A 23,514-nucleotide genomic window follows, 5' to 3' on the forward strand; every position below is an offset into this window, starting at 1 on the left:
ACTGTCCAGAGAGAGTGATGACTAGCTGGGTGTCATCAGCGTAGGTGACCAGTTGCACCCACCAGGGCAACACCACCTCAGCCAACTTCCTCATGTAGATGTTAAATAAGGTGGGGCTGAGGGATGAACCCTGGGGGACGCCACACGGTAAAGGCATCTGGGGGGAGGCAGCCTCGTCCTCGTAGACGGTGAAGGTCCTGTCAGTGTGGAAAGAGTGCAGCCATTTTAATGCAGTGCCAGAGACTCCTGTGTTGCTCAGCCTTTGAATCAAGATGGAATGGTTAACGGTGTCAAAGGCTGCACTGAGATCTAATAATACAATGGCTGCACAGCTTCCCAAGTCCACAATCTTTCTGGCTTCCTCAACTACTGCAATCAGGGCCGTTTCTGTGCCCTGTTTACACCTAAACCCCATTTGGGTGGGGTGTAGGAAGTTGTTGTTTTCAAGGAAAACAGAGAACAGGGAGTTCACATGCTTTTCAGCAAGCTTACTAATGGTAGGTAGCAAGGAGATAGGGAGGTAATTTGCCCAGTCCTCTGGGTTTAAGTTAGGTTTTTTTTAATAGAGCCTTTACTCCCGCCTGCTTCCAGGATGGTGGCACTAGCCCAGCTGTCAAAGAGGAATTGATCACTTCCTGAATAACTGGGGCCACAATGTCTGACACCCTGTTAAGAATGGTGGGGGGGGGGCAGCGTCAACCGGGGACCCTGACTTGAGGTTTCCTAGAAGAAGCTGTACCATTGGACAGTCAAGCGGGGTAAACTCCTCGAGCCTGGTCATACCAAGAGGAGGAGGGCAGAGTGGCCCTGTGGCTGTCTGCTGGAGTGAGGAGTAAATATCAGCCCCTTTCGAGGCAAAGAAATTTGCTCATTCCTTACAGCGAGTGTGAGCCAGAAGCGGATCGCTGAGGGGGCGGGGGGGGGTAACTAGCGATTTGAACATTTTAAAAATTTCCCGGAGGGGAGTTTGAGGCTAAAGCAATCTTTTCTTGAAAATATTTGGACTGACTAGGTAGATTTGATTTCTTGCTTATAGTTCCGCAGTGAAGATCTATAGCTATCTTTACTGGACTCGGAATAGTCTTTACTCCATTTCCTCTCCTGCTGCTTGCAGATTTGTTTGAGAGCTTTGAGTTCCGGGGTGTACCATGCTTTTTTGTTCGCACCAATGCGGTGGGAAAATTCAATTTTTGGGAGAGTGACGTCCAATGAGGACTCCAGCCACTGATTGAAGATAGCATTAGCTTCTAAGGGATCAGAGCAACCCCTGGGCATGGTTTCCTTCAAGTTTATGATCCATTCTTCTACCGATAGTTTGGACCAAATTCGGTTTACTTTTTTTGTTGAGTTTGCTGGGCATAGCTGTTCGTGGGGGGACAAGGAGAAGGATAAGAGTGCATGGTCAGACCAAGGGACCCTCAAGGAGTTATTGAAGTTAAGTGTGTCCAGATTGGTAAAGCAGTGATCAAGCGTAAGGACCTTTTACGATTTGTTTAAGGTGGAGCACCACCAGTCCTGCCCTTAGGTTCTGACATGCCGGAGTGTCTGGTACATCTAAGTGGATATTAAAATCTCCCAAGATGATGAAATTGGGAGAGCGACTGGAGTAGTTTATTGCGGTACTGGGAAGGTCGTCGCAGAAATGCGCGTGCGCCCCTGGAGGGCGATCGAGTAATATCCCAGAGAGAGTGCAGGTAGGTGAAAATGTGATGGCAAATATCATGCTCTCTGCACCTGGGATAGCAACATTCGAGTTTCTACATCCCTCCGCGACCATCTGCCCTATCTTGCCTGAGTATGACATAGTTTGGGGTCAAGGCTCGGACGACATCGGGGTCTGAGCTATCATTGGTCCATGTTTCGGTCAGGAAGAGCACATCCAAGTCTCGTTCCTCCAAAAGCAGGGCAATCCCGATCGCATGCTTGGGCAGGGACCGACAATTGAGCAGTGCCAGGGAAAATGGACAGGTTTTTGAGGAGGCAAATCTATATTTACAACATGGACAGGACCGCTGATCCACAGTAAGAGTCGACAGTTGGACACATCTCGATCCCTCCCTCTCTCTTAATCTCAGGAGCTGGTCACTGCTGTACCTCAGCCCAACCCTTTCTTGCCCGGAGAGAGCAGAGGGACTGGCCCCTGGGCCCGACCTGGCCCGGACGGGCCCAGACAGGCTTTCCTTAGGTGCTCCTTTGGCGCGTTGTTGGCGCGTCCGCTGAACGCGTCCGCTGCGCGGAGGCATAACCGTCTGCTTAAGTACTGGGGCCGAGCGCCTTGCACCTGAGTCACTAGACTGCTGCCCTGTCCTGGGATACCTCCCCAAGATGGCCGCGCTACTTCCACTCCGCCTCCTGAGATCGAGGCCCGACTCAGCGCCTGCTCGGCTAAGTCGAGTGAGTAAATGCTACTTTAAAAATGCAAAATGCAAAATAATGATTCGAGTAAATTGTAAGGTAATTTTAAAACAGTGGCCACAATACAAAGATAATAAACAATCCGCGTAGACTCCCGGCTTCCGCCTCAGGAGAAAAGGACAGGTCAGGTATCTGTGTGTGAGTGTGTCTGAGTGGCTGTATGGTTGTGTGACTGGGTGTGTAGTGACTGTATGGGTGAATAAATGGCTGTGTAAATGACTGTATTGGTGAGTATGTGGGTGTGTGTATGGTTCCATGGCTAAGTGAGTAGCTGTATGGATGGGTGAGTGGCTGTATGAGTAGCTGTATGGAAGAGTGAGTGGGTGTGTGAGTGGCTCTATGAGTGAGTAAGTGGGCATCTAAGTGGCTGCATGAGTGAGTGAATGGGTATGTGACTGGCTGTATGGGTGAGTGAGTGGTTGTTTGAGTAGCTGTATGGGGAGTGAGTGGCTGTGTAAGTGGCTGCATTGGTGAGTGAGTGGTGGTATGAGTGAGTGGGTGTGTGAATGGTTGCATGGGTGAAAAAATGGCTGTGTGACTGTATCAGTGTGTGAGTGGGTATGAGTGGCTCAATGAGTGAGTGAGTGGGTGTGTGAGTAGCAGTATGGGAGAGTGAGTAGGTGTATGAGTGAATCTATGGATGAATGAGGGGTGTGAGAGTAGTTGTATGGGCCTGTGAATGGGTATTTGAGTGGTTGTGTGGATTGGCGCTGTTTGACGAATCTCCACAAAACTATTTTTTGAAAGTCCTACTTTTTGACTAGTTTGCATATGGATGGTCCATCTAGCACAGACCATCCATATGCCTGTGGTCCAGGGTGGTCCATCTAACACAGGCCGAGAAAAAGGAGGGGTATCAAAACACGTTTTCCCCATTTATCTCTCTGTAGGAATGTTAGATACAGCTACAGACTAAATTGCTCAATGGATTTGCACCAAAATTGGCAGAGAGTGAGATCATGGTCCATACAAAACAGCTTTTTGTCATTTGGTGTAAATCCATTCAGTAGTTTATGAGCAATTAATGCTCAAAAACGTTGTAAGTCTAGAAATGCGGAGAGTGGCAAATTATAGTTACTGTGTGGTCAGTGAGCTCAAAACAGTATCTATGGAAGAGAGTTAGTTATAATAACTTGAACATGGTGCATAAATGACAAATGTAAGATATAACTGACGTTGAAATTTTAGATTTTGTGTACTTTAAGTTTGGTTTTGAAGAAATAAAGTTATAGTAATTTAAATGTGGTGCATACATTAGAAATCAAAGGTATAACTGTAACTTTAGAATTTCTAATGTTCTTGTTGTTTAAGTTTGGGTATGTAGAAAAAATTAATAAAGTTTTCCTAACTATAACGAAGTTTTAATGTTAGTTTTTTCATTGAATTTCAATGGGTTTAAAAAAAATGTGTTTCAAATCATAGAGACTAGTGTCGTTGAGTGATGTGCTGTTATATGGACTGTTGTACAGTACAGTGGAGAACAGTGTCATAGAGTAGAGTGTCATAGAGGGGAGTAGAGTGAAGTTACATAGCATAAAGTGGAGTGGCATATCTTAGAGTTCAGTAGCGTGGAGTGCAGGAGAGTGGAGTGGAGTAGTATAGAGATGAGCAAAGTGTCATAAATCAGAGTGGGGTCTTGTAGAGTACAGTGGAGTACCGTGTCATAACTTGTTGGAAGGTCTTGTAGAGTGAAGTAGAGAGAAGTACAGAGTTGTACAGTGTAGCATACAGGTATATAATGGAGTAAAGTCTCATAGAGTGGCATACAGTGTAGGTTAGTTTTGTAGAGTGGAGTTGCTTAGAGTGGAGGAGTGTGTTGTAGAGTGGAACAATGTAGAGTGGAGTGTCGAACAGTGGCGTAAAAGGGGTATAGTATTGTATAGTAGAGTCGCATAGACAAGAGCTAATTGTCGTGAAGTGTTATGTTGTATAGTAGAGTGACTTGGAGTGGAGTAGAGAGGCCTGGCATGGTATACAGTTGAGTAAAGTTTCATAGAGTGGAGTAGAATGGTGTGTCATACAGTGGAGTGATATGGCGTGTCAAACAGTCTTGGAAAGTGTTATAGAGTGGAGTACAGAGGAGTGCCACAAGGGGGATTAAAGTGGTTTAGAGTGGAGTAGTGGAGAGTAGAGTGTGGTAGATTGGAGGAGCATAGATTGGAGTAGAGTTATGTGGCAGAGAGTTGAGTAGTGTAGTACAGTATAGTAGAGTAAAGTAGTGGCATAGAGCCATGTCCAGTAAATTGAGGCGGAGTGGCATAGAGGGAGTTACATAACTTGTTGTACAGTGGAGTAGAATGTTGTACAGTGCAATACATTAAACTAGAGTGCTGTAGACTGGCATTGACAGGAGTACATTGTTGCATAGTGAAGTGCTGTAGATTGGAGTTTAGTGCAATTGAGTGGAGGGTGCATAGACTGTTGTTCAATGGAGTACAGTGTTGTTGAGCGGAGCACAGTGGAGTGGTGCACACTGTAATAGCATAGAGTGGAGTAGTGTACAGTGAAGTGGCGTACAATGGAGTGGGTAGAGTTGAGTGGAGTAGTAGAGTGGAGTAGCGTACAGTGGAATAGAATACACTGGAGTGGCGTACACTGGCATTGCATAGATGATGTCCATTTTGCCATCTATGGAAACCATATCTTCCTTTCAAACTTAATTATTGGCTTATCCAACATATCTAAGTTATTTTCTTTTCTAAACAACCAAAGGCTCTTGGAAGAGGCCCCCTATATTATGTCTAATATAATTTGATATTGTGATATATATATATTTTTCAAGTTTACTGGTAAAACAGCATTTCCTAGAAAATACTGTGGTATTACCACGGAAGTCCATAATTAAAAAACAAAAACATATGTATATTAAATGGCATATCCCTACCGCTACTATATTATGTGGGCTTTCTGAAGCCTACTTACAGTACATTTACAACCTTTCAATCTCTGTTTTTTTATATTAACATACAGAGCAGTCAAACCTCTTATTTATCCAACAAGGCTGCCTTTCCACTGTGGACTATAGGCCAGTAGCCAATCATATTTTGTGATGTCATCTCTATTTACTGCGGTATTACCATTGTACTTCAACAACAACAGATATCACTAAGTTGTTTTGCCTTATAACTTAATAGCCACAAAGCCAATTTAGTTGACATGTCAAAAAGGATCAGTGACCTAGAATACTGTAAATTCTTGTGAAATGTCTTTAAAATACGTACTGCCGTTTTGCCGCTACATCCAAAACAAAAAGTCTATGTAAAATGTATTGGGGTCCAAATCTGTTTTGAGACCCCCACCATTTTTCTTCATACCCACTTGACCAAACACCGCAAACCTTTCCATCATCTGCCAATTTACAACGAGGAATAGTTCTGAAAAGTTTCAAGAGATTCATCAAATAGGTGCAAAGTTATTCAGGGCCAAAAATACAAGGAATTTCTATCTCTGGATGCCCTATCTATAACTACAGAGTGGCAACCGCAACTCAGTTTTTTAAATATATACCTCTTCTTACGTGCTTAACCTTGACATTGCCTGTTACAAAAGGATACCTACTTGCCCCCTACAAAACATCTGGTAAAATAAATGGAAATAATTTATGGGTTCTTCCCGGTGGCAGCTGGACTAAAATGTAAATATAAAAAGGTATTATTGATATGAAATTTTTAAAGTTGTAACTTTATGGGTGCGATATTTCTTTTTTATTATATTTTAACCACATAAAGAAAAATAAATGTCATTCTGAAGCACATTGCAAGTGTGCGTTTGTCATTTCTGGCAGGTGCCCGAAGAGTTATTCATGTTATTCCCGTACATCTTGGACTATTAAGTCTTGACCTCCCAGGGGTTGCTCCTTACTTTTTTCTGCCACCAGGTCAGCCATATTTGTTCCAAACACTACATGGAACCGAATCCTGACCTTCCTATGATTTACATCAGAGTTTCCCTTTGAAGCATGAGGTAAGAAAAAGGTGGGTGGCAGACCATAGACACCCAATGAAATACCTCTCCCATATTGGAATCACGTGGTGCTTTAGGTGCCTGCTTCGACCTTTAATAGAGAATGGTCTACACACTTTATACTTAATCTGAGTGTAGGTTAGTTGAGAGATGCTGTATGTTTGGTGTACTTTATAAATCAAAATTTCAGAAATAGAAACACTGATTATCTTAATAGAGTACCTAACTAGAGCTGTCTGACTTGATTGCATGTTTTGATCTTGAACTTTGTCTCAGTTCAGAAGGGAGTGTAAGTGAAGATGTGTTTTCTCTTTTGCAAGTGTTCTGGGTAACAGACCTTAACTATCAGGATTGAAGAAGCCATTTTTTAAAAATAGTCCTTAAACTAGCGAGGGTAATCCACAGCCTGCTTCACCTGTGGCGTACCTAGTGACTAGACTTCAGTGCCTAAATCTTTGTGTAGCCTTGTTGCTAGTAACCCAAGGAAAATAGAGGAAGGTGAAGACTGTACTGGGGTTTCCTAGGAGCTCCAGGGCGTCGTTGGCATCATCCATGTGCCTAGCATTTTGCAAAAGAAGTGAGTAACATTTGCCTAAAGTTATCTTACTGTTTGCCTGTATTGAATGGCTCTAGAAATCCCATGGACAAATTTCCAGAGTATTCTATGTTTTTCTGAAAAGTTAGCAAAGATTACACACTCATTGGAGTACCAGAGAGTGATATTTTTAAATCTCTTAATTCCTCTCAATTGTGAAATCCTGATCCCTTCCCATCCATCGAATCAGCCAAAGCTTTCTGGCACTTTCCTCTCTGTGGAGAATTTTTGAGAAATGGCCCTTTTTCAGATCACCCTCATTTTATGTTTGCATATTTTCCTTCGCTGGTTTTTTGACTCAGAAAAATGCAAGTCACATAAGTGCCACAATTAGCCCAACAACCGCAAAGTTTGGAAAAAGAAAGCAAAACAAGTTAGTTAAAAGACAGTTTCAAAGCTCGGGCTCATTTTAGAAAGAACGCCATTACACTCTCTCTTCATAAAAGAAATCAACCCACACTGAAACTTCTCTCACTTATTCACTTGTGCACAACAGGCAATTATGACTGCAAAAGCACAATACAAAATCACACTATTAATTCCAACCCTAGCAGGTCTAGAGAGAGTGACATCAATCTTCAACCAACCTACGCATATTTCAAGTAGAGTAGCAGATTAAACACTCATATTGACTCATCTTTATATAACCCTATCGAACAATCTGCACACTGACCCAGAGGCCATCATGTAACCCTCAGTGTTCCAGGAGTTACTGATATGCCTATTGGATATTCTGCTGCCAAGGCTGTGCAGGGAGCATGCAAAATCGTTGTCTGGCATCCCTTGGACACTCCTAAAAAGTACAACATAATTTCTTTTAAATTTCTGGTTAAAGGTGCCCTCAAGAAAGATGTTCAACTCTTAAACAATTACTTTAAGAACGCTAAAATTATAAACTGAATAAACAGCTACCGCCATGTAACAAAAGCCTGTGGGGGAAACATCCATTACAACGCAGACATTACATCGCACTGCTTTGACAATGCAACTGTTACAACTCAACTGCCTTTACATTGCATGCCATTACAACGCATGTCACTACAATGCATACCATTACAACAGATACAATTTCAACGCATGCCATTACAATGCATTATAAGTTAAGTAATGGAGATTTTTTAGTTTTAGGGTCAGTATGGGTTTTGGGATAGATGAGAATAGTTACTCACAGGAGTGAGAATAGTAATTTTTACCCAACACTATCCAACAATTACCCTACTGCTGCACTCAGTGGAGTGGGAATAGCATTTTTTACCCCTACACTATCCAACACTTACCCTACTGTTACCCTAAAAGTATTATGCATTTTAATGGTATGTGTTGTAATGCAATGGCCACCGCAGGGACCGCCAAGGGTACCAAAAGGTCTAGCTACGCCACTGGACCAACTTTGTGCAGTTCTTTGCTGAGCTATTACCTAAATGTAAAATGGGAAACCTGTTGCTCTGAAAAATATTTTCATTTTGTGCATGTTGATTGTGCTTGTTAATTATGGTTACTACTCCTTGTTATAATAAGTCAAAATGATAGCATAACCAATACATTTCTATAAAAATCCCTACCATAAGTGTAGATGATAGCCTTAAGGTGCTATGGTAGTGGTTCTTAACCAGGGGTCCAAGGATCCCTACTGGTCTGCAACACCTACGCAGGGGATCCACTGCAGTTTAGAAAATAAAATAATACTTGCAGATTCATAACGTACGAGCAAAAAGAACAAAATGATATGCTAGAGTCTATCATATTACTTCATTTTTTAGAAATAAAACAACATCTTGAACAGTTTCAACCTTTCTTTTAAAATTAAAATTTCGATTTTTGGATTTTGTTTTGCAAATGTAATAAAATCTTCTATAATGTGTCGTGTATTTGTTTGATTTGTACTTGTTTCAGTATTTTTGTGTATTGTTTAGACATTCCAATTGTAGAAATTGCTTAGGCGGGGGTCCAAGGCTTCCAGTATTGACTCAGTGGGGAGCCACAGAAGACATAAAAGGTTATTAACCGCTGCACTATGGCATCAAAGGCAGAAGGGGGCATCCTATTGCTGGTCTAACTTAACACTTAACAAAAGTAATTGTGTTCTGTGTTATCCTACATGGGTACACATCTCTAATTCACTGTTGGTAATGTAAGTTGTGCTTTCTTTTGTAGAGTTTTTCAGTGGCTGTTTATGCTGTGGAACTGGGAGAACTACAGAAAATCAGTCTCTCTGTCAGCAACATAAATGGTAAGATTTACTTGCTGAAAAATTGGACTATGCATGAATGAAACAATTGGGTAGAATACAGTATTCTTGCCGGAGTGTTTTCGAGTACAGACAGACACACACACACACACACACACACACACACACACACCCACACACACACACACACCATCTCCCCACTCCCATCCGCCCCCACCTCGCACTCTCCGCTTTACTCTCACCACACACACTCATCATTCAGCCCACCTCATCAAACTGACATACTTCAAATCTCTTTCTGTGATCCTTGGGGCATGGTTGGTGTGGGGACAATGCCTCTTCCAGTGGAAACCTTTGCTCTGTAGCTCACTGCACCATCAGGATTCAAGCAAGCCGGGCCGAAGACGGCTGTAATGCCAGAAACCGGTCCCCGGAAGCTTGTTTCCTTTCCAGTAAAAGAATTGGCTTGGTAGTTTGGTCTGCCCTGTTCCCATGATGCACTGGGCCAGTGACAGACTAATTTGCATGTAGCCAGGTTCTGAGCTGGGATGGTGCAGTGAGCTAAAAAACGGTGATGTTCAGCCCTGATCTGTTTACTGGGTAGGAGTGTTCTGCTTAATTCAGATACTCTGTCCATCACCACCCCCTTTTCTGAATTGTTTTGTCCACCATAAGCGTGGAAGGGTATGCTCAGACATGAGTCCCTTGCTCACTGCACCATCAGGATTCAAGCAAGCCGGTCCGAAGACGGCTGTAATGCCAGAAACCGGTCCCCGGAAGCTTGTTTCCTTTCCAGTAAAAGAATTGGCTTGCTAGTTTGGTCTGCCCTGTTCCCATGATGCACTGGGCCAGGGACAGACTAATTTGCATGTAGCCAGGTTCTGAGCTGGGATGGTGCAGTGAGCTAAAAAACGGTGATGGATCAAGCCCTGATCTGTTGACTGGGTAGGAGTGTTCTGCTTAATTCAGATACTCTGTCCATCACCACCCCCTTTTCTGAACTGTAGCACAAGCTGGCATTTTTTTATTACCAAGATGTTCTGTCTGTCCCATGGGAGGAAAAACATTAGCAGTTGCAAGCCTGGTTCTCACCTGAACCCCATGCAGAAAAGTAGATACTACTTGAGTTGACTGTCAGATACTACTTGAGTTGACTGGGAAGTGCTGTGACCAGCAATGTCATTTTAACATATCCTTGCTTGCATGAAGTGAAATAGTCAATCTTGCTTCCATAATCTGTTTCCATACCAGTAAAGTGTAAAAGAGACTGTACAGCATGTTGCCGTCTATATCATGGGCACAACATGGACGGACATCAACAACTACTCCACATCGAAGCACACTACATTGTTGAACTTTGCATCACCAAAGTCCAGTACTAATATTAAATTGGGCAAAGAGCACTGAAAAATATAAAACTATAGTTAGGTAATTATTCATTACATTCAAAATATTAATTAAATAAAAAATATTCAAATGCTATAATAAGGTTAATAAGAGTAAGATAGTGTATATTAAACAAGTAGATTCAAGGTTAGGTTTAGGTTATTATTATATTAAATGAATTATGAATAAATTATATGTCAACAATTTAAATTAATTGTGCATTATTTGAATGCACTTAATATTTGTTTGTTTTAAAAAAAGCTAAATTAAAAAATATCTCTAATTAGTTGTATTGTGTTATTAAATTAATTATTTCATACTTAAATTGAACAACCTGTTTTTGTGTCCTTTCTAACATTCAAATGGTTTGATTGTTAGCCATTCACTAGGACCAAAACCTTTAAACCTTTGTATGATATCTCAGTTTCACTGAATGTTTCCCCATTGTTTTTAATGCTTCTTGTAAATAGTTCCAGTTTGGATTCTGGAATGCTATTTCAGCATCTAATGAAAGGATAAAAGCATTTCCTTTTTCTTTTTTCTTACAATATTTTCTAATAATCTCAAATGATCACGGTCAAATCTCCCTTTCACAAAACCTACTTTTTCCCTACAAAATATGCATTTTATCACAATCTCCTATCTATTGGGCCATCATTTTATCAGGATTTTGACATCCAGATATTATAAGGAAATTGGTCTATAAGTACTGCACAATAGTGGATCCGTGTCTTCTTTGCATGTCTCTGAAATTATTGATGCTTTCTAGTCTCATGAAAAATCTCAGCTGCGAATCCATGCTTGTAAACACTTAATAAACCAGCGGCTTCTTTGATAAATGTATTATACTTGTTTACAGTACATTTAAATGTCAAATAAAAAAATTCAATGGTTACTATTACAACAAAGAAAATAATAAATACAAATAAAAATATAACTTACATATCACTTAGATGTAGGTTAAATTGTAGGGTTCATGTAGTGATAGCCGCGGAAGTGGTAAAAATAATGCAATACTTACCATGGTACTAACATCATAGCAGATGTAGCACATGCCACATAGGGTCCCACGATGTGGAGGAGGTCGATGCAATAGCATACAGCCATGATTCACCATTATGCTAATCCAGCACCAGGACACCTTTTTTGTACACCTTATAAACAAAATCTAAACACATACCATTCAATACTTAAGTTCCATAATCTTATGAAGAGAGGCAGAAACAAATAGAGATGCAGTATTGATTTCAATGAGGAAGTTGTCAGGGTAGCAGTGGGTATCCTTTGCTTGAACGTTGCCACTGCTGCTACTGGACTTGATGACCCCTGGTCTCAGGTACAATGAAGGGATCAATCTGCATGAAATAGAAGTAAACAGGGCTCTTTAGAAATCCTGTTTATTTACTGCTCCTCCTTCTCTGTTCATCATTCGTAAACCGAATGCTGTTAAGGGGCTAAGAGTGGGGAAAAGGGTCAGTCTTAAAAGACCACTTCCACCACCCCTGACTCTTTGGGATATCAACGTCTAGTAAAAGTTACATTGCATATTTTACCAAACATTTCATCTGCAGAGCACTTAATGTTTAGATTTTGTACCTGTTCCTTCAACCTTCTAAATCCATTCTAATAATGTTTAGTGTTGAAGGCTATAGTAAATATTGCACCTCTGTGTAAAAGCAGCATCACTCCACCTGTGCATTGGCAAAACTACGATTTTTTCATTTAAGGACATTTCTAGCTTATATTGAGTAACAAGGAGGAACAAGGAGGAACTTTTAGACCCAAGAAAGAGAAGTCACATTAGTCTTATCTAAACTGCGATAAACACACGTATGCCTGTGCCTTTGCATGTGTAGTATTTATATTAATAGAAATATAAAGTAGTAGACTCCCATGTCTGAGAACTCAAATAATCAAAACATTCATTTATGGCAAACCAAGCTAAGACAGTGCAGTTTGGTTTCAGAAACAAATATTGCAATAATAACAAAAATATACATTTCTTTAAACATTTTAGAACCCACAGTAAATGCTTGGTATGGGTATATACTTTTAACCAGAAAAAGTAGTAAGTGGACAAACAGAACTGGAGATAGTATAGGTAAAGAATTAAAGGGAACATTGAGAATACAGAAGGCGCCCACCAAAAAAAGGGGGGAGAAAGAGGATCTTGTTGATTGAAAAAATACTTTTTTTAAAAACTGGTAAAGGGGAGGAGTCAATGGGAGAGAAAAATAAAATGGGAGAGGGAAAACAATTGTCTTAGCAGTGAACTGGGGCGCCCCAGGCACGCCGCTTCTAGTATATACTGTTGCCTATGCCTCACAGCTTAGTTAAAGTACACACAAGTTTAGGTACAAGTAAACCATAATTTATTAGTTTACTCTAAACAATTGATGTTTTCAATTTGCATTAACTTTAGGAACACAAAGGAGAAATTCAAAATATGCAGAACTAAGATCGCTATCAACTTTACGTCTTAGCCATATGCTGTTTCACAAACATTTAGAGAAACCAGACAGTAAACCAAACATATATTTAACATTTGACATTTGACAGAAATTAACTTCTTAATCAACACAACAAATTAAACAGATGGACATAAATAACCTTATGCATTTATGAATGAAGGAATACTTTTTGAAACCGATTATTCAAACACGGGGAGATCACAGAAGAACAAATTGTTTTCAAAAATTGGTTCAACTCCCACAGCCTGAACAAGATATACTCAATAGAATATCAGGAATATAGCCTATTTCTGCGTCACTAGCAATGGCCAACTGGCCAAGAGAAGAGGGGGTGCCGACGCGTTTCGAATCCTGATTGAGGGTTTACAGGATTCTCTTCAGGGCAGTGTCAGTCTAGTCCATGGGAACTGTTTAAAAAATGAAGAGCAAAGCAAAAAATATTTATTAAAAAGGGTCCTCTAACCACTATTCTTAGGCCGACTCGAGTGCCAGAAAAAAACATACCTTATGTTTATCCTGCCCACGGTCAGTCTTGTTTAGGAAGAAATGTCGTGTAGGCTCTGTGGTCTGCAATGTAACAGAGTGATAGGTATATTGAAACCTTATGTGTGAACGCGGGGCAAACTACCGAAGAAAGCAGATTAGACTACTATTTGTTTACCTTAGTTGGCTTTAAGGTTCTGTGCGGTGTCTTTGTCCACAGTGAAGGGTTTATTTTAAAATCATCTGCAACAAATAGACAGAGCGCGTCTAAGTCAGTTGCACACAATGGGCGCGTGTAAAACAGTTGCACACACTGATGCGTTAACGATTGAGAACCGCGTGAATCCGTTCACTTACTTGGACATCGGTCCGCGAAGACCGCAGTTGGGGTTCTAATTCAGCACACGTTTTGTCCACAATAGAGACCCGTTTAGTGGATCTGGGGGTTAAAACAGAGGAGCGTGTAAGTGCATTAGGACGCTATCTTCCGATGCTTTCGAGCAGCAGAATTCGTAATCTAAAGGCTTTCTTGCTTACCGCAATTATTCCGGCGCTTCGCTGAGCGTACTCGCTACAGAACATCAGACAGAGGGATGTGAATGTCCCTGGAACAAGCCGATTTGGAAACCCAGACCATGTGGTTCTTGGCAGACCAATCAAACAGACCGACCACAATCTGGTGCTTTGTGGGACATGTAGTTTGAGGCAGACCGCTCCAGTCTTATCTGAAAAAATTGCAAGTGCATTCTGGGGCATGTAGTCTCTGTGCAGAAAAAGGGGTTTTATGCCCTATTGATTTCGCTGAGACTATTTAGGCCTTTGGTAACACTGTCAAACTTGAGGATTAAATACGCTTCTTTACGCAACAACGTCGCGTCAACGTCTTGGAAGCGTTTAGGGTCAATCCATGCTAGTATGGTCCATTTGAAATCGTTCTCAGTGTGGCCATTACTGATGAAATGTTCCACCATGGGAGCAGTCAGCACTTTTCTCTTTAAGCGGGATCGATGTTGGGTAATCCGCGCATTGATGGGCTGATTAGTTTTGCCTATATACACTCTGTTACACGGGCATACCACCGCATAAACGACATTGCGAGTTTTGCAATTCGTGAAGCAATCATGCTTCCATTTAATACCATTGTTGGTGAATGTGTCGCCTTCTAGCGTATTGGAACATGACACACAGTTGCCACATTTGTGGTGCCCACAAATTGGTTTGAGCTTCCACTGCGCAACAAGGTCACTTTTGGGTACATTAATGTGACTATCTGCCTTGATTAGATGTTGGCCTATGCTTCTATTTTTGCGCATGGCGAAGATGGGTTTAGAGAGGGGATGGTCCAAGGACTCCAATAGATGCCAATTGTTTCGGATTATGTTCTTGAATTGGTTTGTATGTTGCCCAAATGTTGTAACGCAAACCAATTGTTCCAAATCTTTTCTTTCCTTCTTTTCAAGCAATGTTTCTATGGGTGTAAATTTGGCTCTGTTTTTGGAGTGTTTCAACAGTTTTTTCGGATATCCTCTCTCTGCCATCTCGCTGCAGAATCTTGTCGCATGGCAGTCAAAGTCACATAAATTAGTGCAATTTCGCCTGATCCTCAATAGTTGCCCGTAGGGCAAATTGTTTTTTAATGATTGAGGATGCGAACTGGTGTAATGCAAAATTGTGTTGCGGTCAGTTGCCTTTTTGTGCAAGGAGGTAATCAACTTAGCCTCACTGATGCTTACGGTAACGTCCAGGAATGTCATTTCTTTGGGACTTGAATTTAAAGTGAATTGAATATCTGGGTGCCTAGAGTTCAACCACAGATGGAAGTGCTCGAGATCGGTCCGGCTCCCCTGCCACAGGAGCCAGACATCATCGATATATCTCAGCCATTGGGTTATATGGCCTGAGAACGGGTTGTCATTCAAGACAAATCTCTCCTCATATTGGGCCATGTACAGCACGGCCAGCTCCGGCGCATAGGGACAACCCATGGCTGTCCCTTTGATTTGAACAAAAAAATCACTCTCAAACTTGAAATAGTTATTGCGGAGAGTGATCTCCGCTAGTGCCACAATAAAGTTGGTCGGCACCCGATGGGGTCTGACTCTTTGCTCTAAATAAAGTTCAATGACCTCCAAAGCCTCATCCTGCGGTATCTGGGTGTATAGTGAGGCGACATCTAATGTCACCATCAACTCAGTCTGTTCATTAAATGCATGCCCTTCAATTAGTTTGATGAATGCTGTTGTGTCACTGAGATGTGAACATACCTGTGCTATACAAGGTTTTAAAAAGAAATCTATATATTTCGATATCGGTTCAAGCACTGAATCGCATCCCGCGTTCACACATAAGGTTTCAATATACCTATCACTCTGTTACATTGCAGACCACAGAGCCTACACGACATTTCTTCCTAAACAAGACTGACCGTGGGCAGGATAAACATAAGGTATGTTTTTTTCTGGCACTCGAGTCGGCCTAAGAATAGTGGTTAGAGGACCCTTTTTAATAAATATTTTTTGCTTTGCTCTTCATTTTTTAAACAGTTCCCATGGACTAGACTGACACTGCCCTGAAGAGAATCCTGTAAACCCTCAATCAGGATTCGAAACGCGTCGGCACCCCCTCTTCTCTTGGCCAGTTGGCCATTGCTAGTGACGCAGAAATAGGCTATATTCCTGATATTCTATTGAGTATATCTTGTTCAGGCTGTGGGAGTTGAACCAATTTTTGAAAACAATTTGTTCTTCTGTGATCTCCCCGTGTTTGAATAATCGGTTTCAAAAAGTATTCCTTCATTCATAAATGCATAAGGTTATTTATGTCCATCTGTTTAATTTGTTGTGTTGATTAAGAAGTTAATTTCTGTCAAATGTCAAATGTTAAATATATGTTTGGTTTACTGTCTGGTTTCTCTAAATGTTTGTGAAACAGCATATGGCTAAGACGTAAAGTTGATAGCGATCTTAGTTCTGCATATTTTGAATTTCTCCTTTGTGTTCCTAAAGTTAATGCAAATTGAAAACATCAATTGTTTAGAGTAAACTAATAAATTATGGTTTACTTGTACCTAAACTTGTGTGTACTTTAACTAAGCTGTGAGGCATAGGCAATTCTTTCTAATTCACAATAGTGTGGCCCTGCCTACCCTCCTTCCCATTGGGCCCAGCCACCCCTGTTTCTTTCTAGTATATACTGAGCACTGTTGCTGGGCTCGATGGTCAGGGCCCAGACACAGAGTGCCAGTAGTTGTCGGCTTAGAGTGGAGCCTGTCACAAGGCCTTGCATGCATCTTGGGACTAACTGGCACTGCTCTGCATACCTCCACAGTGCAGGGATCCTTTTATTGTCAGTAGCGCCTGGATCTCACAAGAACCTGACCTGCTTGAAGAGAGACTCTACCTCTCACGCCCTACCCCTGGGGTTGCTGTTTCCAACGCTGAACTTCTGGCCTCTATACAAGTCAAGAATGCTGGATCCAACTATTTCTGTATTCTGAGGCACAACTCTAATAGAATGTGAATACTGACCTAATGTGGGAGTACTACATCAGAGACTTCAGGTCCGTCCTACATATGGGGAAACGTACTCCACGCACCACTATATCAACAGCTGGCCGAGAACACCACACCAGCACCATTCATGAAACTGTTTCTATGCCCTCTGCCCCAAATCTAAACACAAGGGGGCATATGTACAAGGGGATTGCACCACTGGAACGTCACTTTTTTGACGTTCTGGTGGCGCAATGCCCTGCACCATATTTAAAAGGCAGTGTTAAGCCACTTTGCATGGCTTAAAGCTGCTTTGTAAATATGTTACCCTTTCACTCAGGAATTTGCGTCAATGGGGCGTGCAATGGTTGTTGCTGTGGGCGTTCCACCGCATCAACCATTGCTTTTTTACCCTGCCCCAAATTTACAAGAATGTGTAAATCTGAGGCAGCACCAAAAACGAATGCCATGCAAAAGCAGGTGTTAGATTGCCGCAACGAGGAGAAATACTTTTATTTCTCCTAGTTTTCGTTTTTTTGGTGTGCAGCATACTGCAAAACACCATTAATGATTCCTTTCCTGCACAAAAACAATAATTAAATAATGGTGATTTGCTACTTCTGTGTGTGCTGCAAAATGCAGGTCATATAGAAGTAACAAATCACCATTGCTTATTGTTTATGTGCAGGAAGGGCAGCTATTCTAATCACCAGCGCAAGGGAAAACACAGGAGAGTGCCATATTCTTGTAAATACAGTGCATCCCTGCGCTTTTGGAATGATGTAGCGCAGCCCTGCAAACGTTGCCACAGCGCTGTGCCAGGTCCTTGTAGAAATGCTAACAGGTGTCTAAAGAGCTTCCAAGGAATTAATGAGGGACACTGCACCTAGAGTAATGCCCTAAATCTGGGACACGTTCTTCAAAACGTCAACAGTGAATGTGAGTTGAGCACAGAGCATCTCCAGTAGCACCGAAATAGCAAAAAAATGAAGCTTTCGACATCAAGAACAAACTCATCGCTTTAACACTGGAAAGACAACATTAATACCAAACCCATCACCTAATGGTTACCTTCCCCAGAAGCACAGCTACTTTATTTTGCTGATAACAGTCCACTTGTATTATTAGGTTTGCAGTATTTCCAACAAGAACGTGTACTTCAGAAAATGTGAAAGCCGTGCGCTTATTCCAGAGCCTGGAGACTGGGACCCATCCTTGCCAAATTTCAGATCATTACTTTTCCATCGGGAAGCATGGTCAATATGAGGCAAGATGGCGGCCGCTTAGGACGGCCGGGAAGCAGAGAGGCCGAGGAGATGCGGTTCTGGCTCTGAGATAGGGAATCAGGGCGCCGCCGGCCATACACACACCGAATCACACCAACGAGGATCGAGAAAGGTGTCGGAAAACTAATGTTGTAATACGGCAGAGTAACCAACAAACCGAGTGACTGCCATAGGTTTCTTACCTGCCGCCGGCCGCTTAAGCGGCTCCTTCTGGAATTGACGCAGGCACTGAGGTCGCTCACGTCAGGAGACGTCCTCGGAGCAGGCCTGCTAGCGGAGCAGAGTTCACGGAGTTTGCGGAGTCGGGTGGAGTTGCGGCTCAGGAAGCATCAGCAGCTGCAGCAGGCGCACCAGCGGCAAAAGACACGGAGCATCCTGGAGTCTGCGGAGGCGGAAAAGAAGAGGGGCAACACTCAACTGGATTCCGGCGAGCAATTTGGCGATAAAGATCGGAGAAGGGAGATTATGGCCCCCAAAGCGAGTGCAAGCGCTAAGGCAGCTTCAAGAAGGAAAGCTGCAGCGGAGTTGGCGGAAACAGCCGCGGAGAAGGAACATGAAGGCAATAAAAACAAAAAACAAACGTCCCCCGCGAGGAAGCTGGTGCAGCAACAAGCAGCAATCAAGGGCAAACAAGGTACTACCCCTATTTCCGATATCTTTCTAAAAGTGACTAAGGAAAAAGATCCCAAAAATGAGGCCGCAGCTGAACTGTCTGAGGTGGTTAGGTGCCCGAAAGAAGGTGGAGGGGCCACGGCAGATATAGTTGACACCCCAGTTCAGTCAAGTGTTCTAACGAACTCACAAGAGAACGTGGGCCTCCTGGGGGAAGCTGATAATAATACCCCCGTGACCCAGGACATAGACTCAGGCCCCCCAGTGTTGGAGGAGGAGGCGGGAGCGATAAGAAGGAAGCTCCAAGCGAGATCTTTTTCTCGGTCTCGTAGGGGGGGAATGGTCTGAGGAAGACGACAGCCTGGAGCAAGAAGTCAGTGGCTCGGTTACGGATAGTGACCTGGACCAGGAGGATTTCAACCCCCCAACAACGGCGGTGAAGTCCACTACAGGAGCAAAAACACACGGACGCAGATGGGATTCTCCAACAACTAACCCCCTACTCGAGAGCCCGGGAGGGGAAGCAGCACAGATGTCACTTCTGGAGGTGATACACCAGGAGATAATCGCGCACAGGGAAGAGGCTCGCCAAGAGAGTCGCAAATCACAGGCGGCGGTGAGAAAAATGCAAGGGATGGTGAGGAAACTGACTAAAGTTTGTGTGAATCTGGGAGATGGGTTACAAATTTGGAGGAGAGAGTGGTATCGACCGAAGCTGAGACATTGGCCACCTCAAGCAGGGTAGATCTCCAGGGTGAACAGATGACAGATGTACAATGGAAGCTAGAGGCGTTGGAGAACAGGTCTCGACAGAATAATCTACGCGTACTGGGGATTCCGGAGGGATCAGAGGGGTCAGACATGAGAGCTTTTGTGACCAAAATGTTCGAGCATGCCTTCACGGAGCTGAGGGGATGGGACTGGGCAAGGGAGATCCAAAGGGCCCATCGCACCCCTTTCAAAATTCATAAAAATGCCAAGGAGGGGGATAAGCCCAGAGCAATTCTTATCTTTCTGGGTAACTATAATCTGAGGCAGGCAATATCAGAAAGGGCAAGACCGGACTCGAAAAAGGATGTGGATGGCTTCACTTTTTTTGTTCCTCCGGATTTCTGCCACGTTACCGTGGAGAGACGCTGGAGACTAAGGCAGATGATAAAACCCTTCCAGGACAAGGGTATGCAGGCATATCTGATCAATCCAGCTCAGCTAAAAATAGTCAACGGTGGTAGAACCTTGTACTTCTCTTCCGAGGTTAAAGCCAAGGAGTATTTGGATGCACAAAGGGTTTAGCAACACACTGAGGAGCAGAGGTGACCAGGGATCTAATGGTTAAAGATGAGTTCGAAACCCAACGTGTTGATAGACTAGAATAAGGAAACTGGTTTAAAAGGGGAAAAAAAAGGGAAATAATTTAAAGAGGACTAAAGATGACTTTTTGATGGACAATGATTGTGGGGGGGAAAAGGAAAAAAAAAAGAGGGGGATGGCTATCAGGAGTGGTGTGTGGGGTGTAATGTGTAGGGTGGTGGGGACATGGGCGCAACAGATGGGGGTTCTAACATAAAAGGGTTAGGTTTTGTTTTTCTTTTGGTAGGTTATCAGAAATCTCCTCGGTCTCAACTACGAGCCATCACGTGCACAGACCAGCAGGTCTGAGCGCCTCTGACAAGAGGGGGTGGGGGGGGGGCTGGTGGGGTCAGAGGGGGTGAAGGGAGGGAAGGGGAGGGGGGCAAGGGGGGAAGGAGAGGGGGGGAGAAAAGCAAAAAGAATCGAGATGGTAATGTGCAAGGAGTCGGTATTTAGCAGAATAATGGATAAGAGCAGGCAGATTGGATGCAGCAGTAACACCAGCGATGTCACACATTAAGATCTGTACTATTAATGCAGGGGGGCTAAATGACTGGAAGAAACGGCAGAGATTGAGCCATTTCACTAAGTTTAATAATATAGATATATTGTGTATACAGGAGACCCATCTGCCTTGGGCAAAAAGGAATTTATTGAATATGAATGGGTATGCCCTATTAGGGTGTTCATCACAATCGTCAATGACAAGGGGGGTTGCCATCATGGGAAAATGGAATGTGGGGGGTGTGAGACGTACCAAGTCTGACGGGACTGGCAGATGGGTTCTAGTAGAACTGAATGTAGGTATTACATTATGTGTGGTCTATGGCTCGAATGAGGATGATCCAACAGTATTTGATGTTCTGGAGGAGGAGTTCGCAGATTAGGGGACCCCCATTGTTTTGTGTGGAGATATGAATATCTCGGTCGATTGGAGGCAGGGAGTTAAATATACGGGACGTAAACCCAAGGTATTTCGGGCATTAGGTTCCTTACTGAAGTCGCATGGGCTAGCGGATGTCTGGGGGGAAAAAGAGCCTGCTGATCCAGGCTTTAATTATTTCTCGCATCCTTGCCAGAAATACTCTAAGTTGGATTACTTTTTTGTCTCAGTAGGGGAGATATGTATTGTTAAAGTTGCCAAGCTTCCCAGAACAGTATCTGACCATAATCCTTTGATATTACTATACCAAGTGGACAATATCTCGAGGAAAGCAACAAGGTGGACATTCGAAAGGAAACTGTTAAAAGATGATAGGTTTGTAAGACACCTTAAACAATGGGCGAAAGAGTTCTTTGACGCCAACAGATATAGCTCATCCCGTAATGGGGTGTGGGAAGCCTTCAAGGCCTCCTTAAGGGGGGAAACGATAAGCTGTTCTGCCAGGTTAAGGAAGGAGGATAGAAATATAGTAGAGAAGCTCATTTTGGAGTTGGCGATGTCAGAGAAACGGCATATTGAGGAAATAGGGCTAGGCCAGGATGGTAGGGTAACGGCGAGAACTATGGCTGTGATCAAGGGTAATATTCAGAGGGTGGTTACACAAAAGGAAACCCGAGAGTATCAGGCGTCAAGGGCAAGGCGCTACGAGACAGGGGAACAAGCTGGAAGAGCGCTAGCACTGCGGATTAGGCAAGAAAATAATAAAAATAATATCCCCAGAATAGAGGATAATGGGATAGAGTATTCAGACCCGAAAGAGATGGTAGGAGAGTTCCAGAAATGTTATCAAAAATTATATGACCAGGAGGCGGGGGGACCAGCCTCATGTCAGGGGCTTGGGGCTGCATGCCCGGTTCTAGATGATAGAAGTAGGGAGGAGTGGGACAAGGATATAACCATTAATGAGATAAGGAATGCAATACAGGATCTAGCAGCAGGGAAAGCGGCGGGCCCAGATGGGATCCCGCTGGAAGTTTATAAGAGTTTAGAGGAGGAAATTACTCCACTACTGCTTGACTTATTTAATGGCATAATCTGCTCCGGGGAGATTCCTGATTCCTGGAAAGAGACCAACATAGTGGTATTTCATAAAAAGGGGAAACCAGAGAAGAACCCGGGTTCCTATCAGCCAATATCGCTGATTAATGCTGACACAAAATTATACTCTAAGGTGTGGGCAAAGAGATTGGGGGGATCATTGGCCAGCTCGTCTCCCCGTGGCAGCATGGATTCGTTCCAGGTAGAGGTACCACCGATCACACCTCGCGTGCGATCTCGCTATTTGATGCTATGGCCGCCACGGGGGGGGAAATGGCCATGATCCTCCTCGACGTGGAGAAAGCGTTCGACCGCGTGGTATGGGAATTTTTATGGGATGTCCTTGTCAGAAGAGGCTTTGGGGAAAAGTGTCTGAAAGCAATCAAGGCAATGTACTCAGATCCGGTTGCTAGGATTACAGCTATGGGTATGCGTTCGGAGGAGGTGGTAATTAAGAGAGGTACTCGTCAGGGATGCCCTTGTTCCCCAATACTCTTCTCACTTTATATAGATCCCCTGATTAGGGAAATCTTAGCCTCAGACAAAATCTCCCCAGTAATAGTAAATGGTCATACTACTAAATTATTGGCATATGCAGATGACCTGGCAATTGTTACCACTAATCCGCAGACAGCAATGGTGGAATTGTGTCAACTGGCTAAAGCATATGGGGCCTGTTCCGGTTATAAGTTGAATGAAGAAAAAACACTAATAATCAGTACAAACAATATCTATAAGGCTGATCAGAGGTTTGTGGAGTCTGCAGTATATCTCGGGGTGAGGATTAATGCGAATGTCGATAAAATTATACAGGAGAACTATGTACCCTTGATTTCGGCAATTGAAAAAGAACTAAAAAGAATAGATGTATTACATTTATCCTTGATCGGTAGGGTGAATGTACTGAAAATGTCAATGTTCCCTAAACTACTGTATTTATTCCGCGCTATCCCCTTATTAGTTGATGAGGGCTTGTTGAAGAAAATGGAAGCTGTTTCCTCCCAATTCGTGTGGCAATATGGTAAAATACGTAGGTCACTGGCCCGATTATCTGTACCTCTGGAGGGAGGGGGACTGTCAGCACCAAACTTGAGGCTGTATCATTGGGTTTGTTTAATGATGCAGATGAATGTCCTATTTAAATATGAAGAAATAGGCCTGTTGGATGGTATTAACAGAACCCCCAAACAGAGACTGTTTGAAAGCGACGCACTATGCACACGCCCTCGTGGGGTGCTCCGTAAACCACACTTAAATGTGACACCACATTTCAATATTTAAACAATAAATCAA

General features: G+C 43.0%; 1 protein-coding gene across 1 annotated transcript in view; it reads left to right on the forward strand.

Annotated features, from left to right (window-relative positions):
- RP1 (RP1 axonemal microtubule associated) overlaps positions 1-23,514 on the forward strand; it is a 2,616,437-nt gene that overhangs the window by 2,368,378 nt on the left and 224,545 nt on the right. Inside the window, exon 56 of the mRNA XM_086965756.1 lies at positions 9,128-9,203. Coding sequence (XP_086821882.1) covers positions 9,128-9,203 — 76 coding nt within the window. The remainder of the gene's footprint in view (positions 1-9,127; positions 9,204-23,514) is intronic.

Source organism: Lissotriton vulgaris, chromosome 4_1, assembly GCF_964263255.1.
Source record: "Lissotriton vulgaris chromosome 4_1, aLisVul1.2, whole genome shotgun sequence".
Classification (NCBI taxonomy): domain Eukaryota; kingdom Metazoa; phylum Chordata; class Amphibia; order Caudata; family Salamandridae; genus Lissotriton; species Lissotriton vulgaris.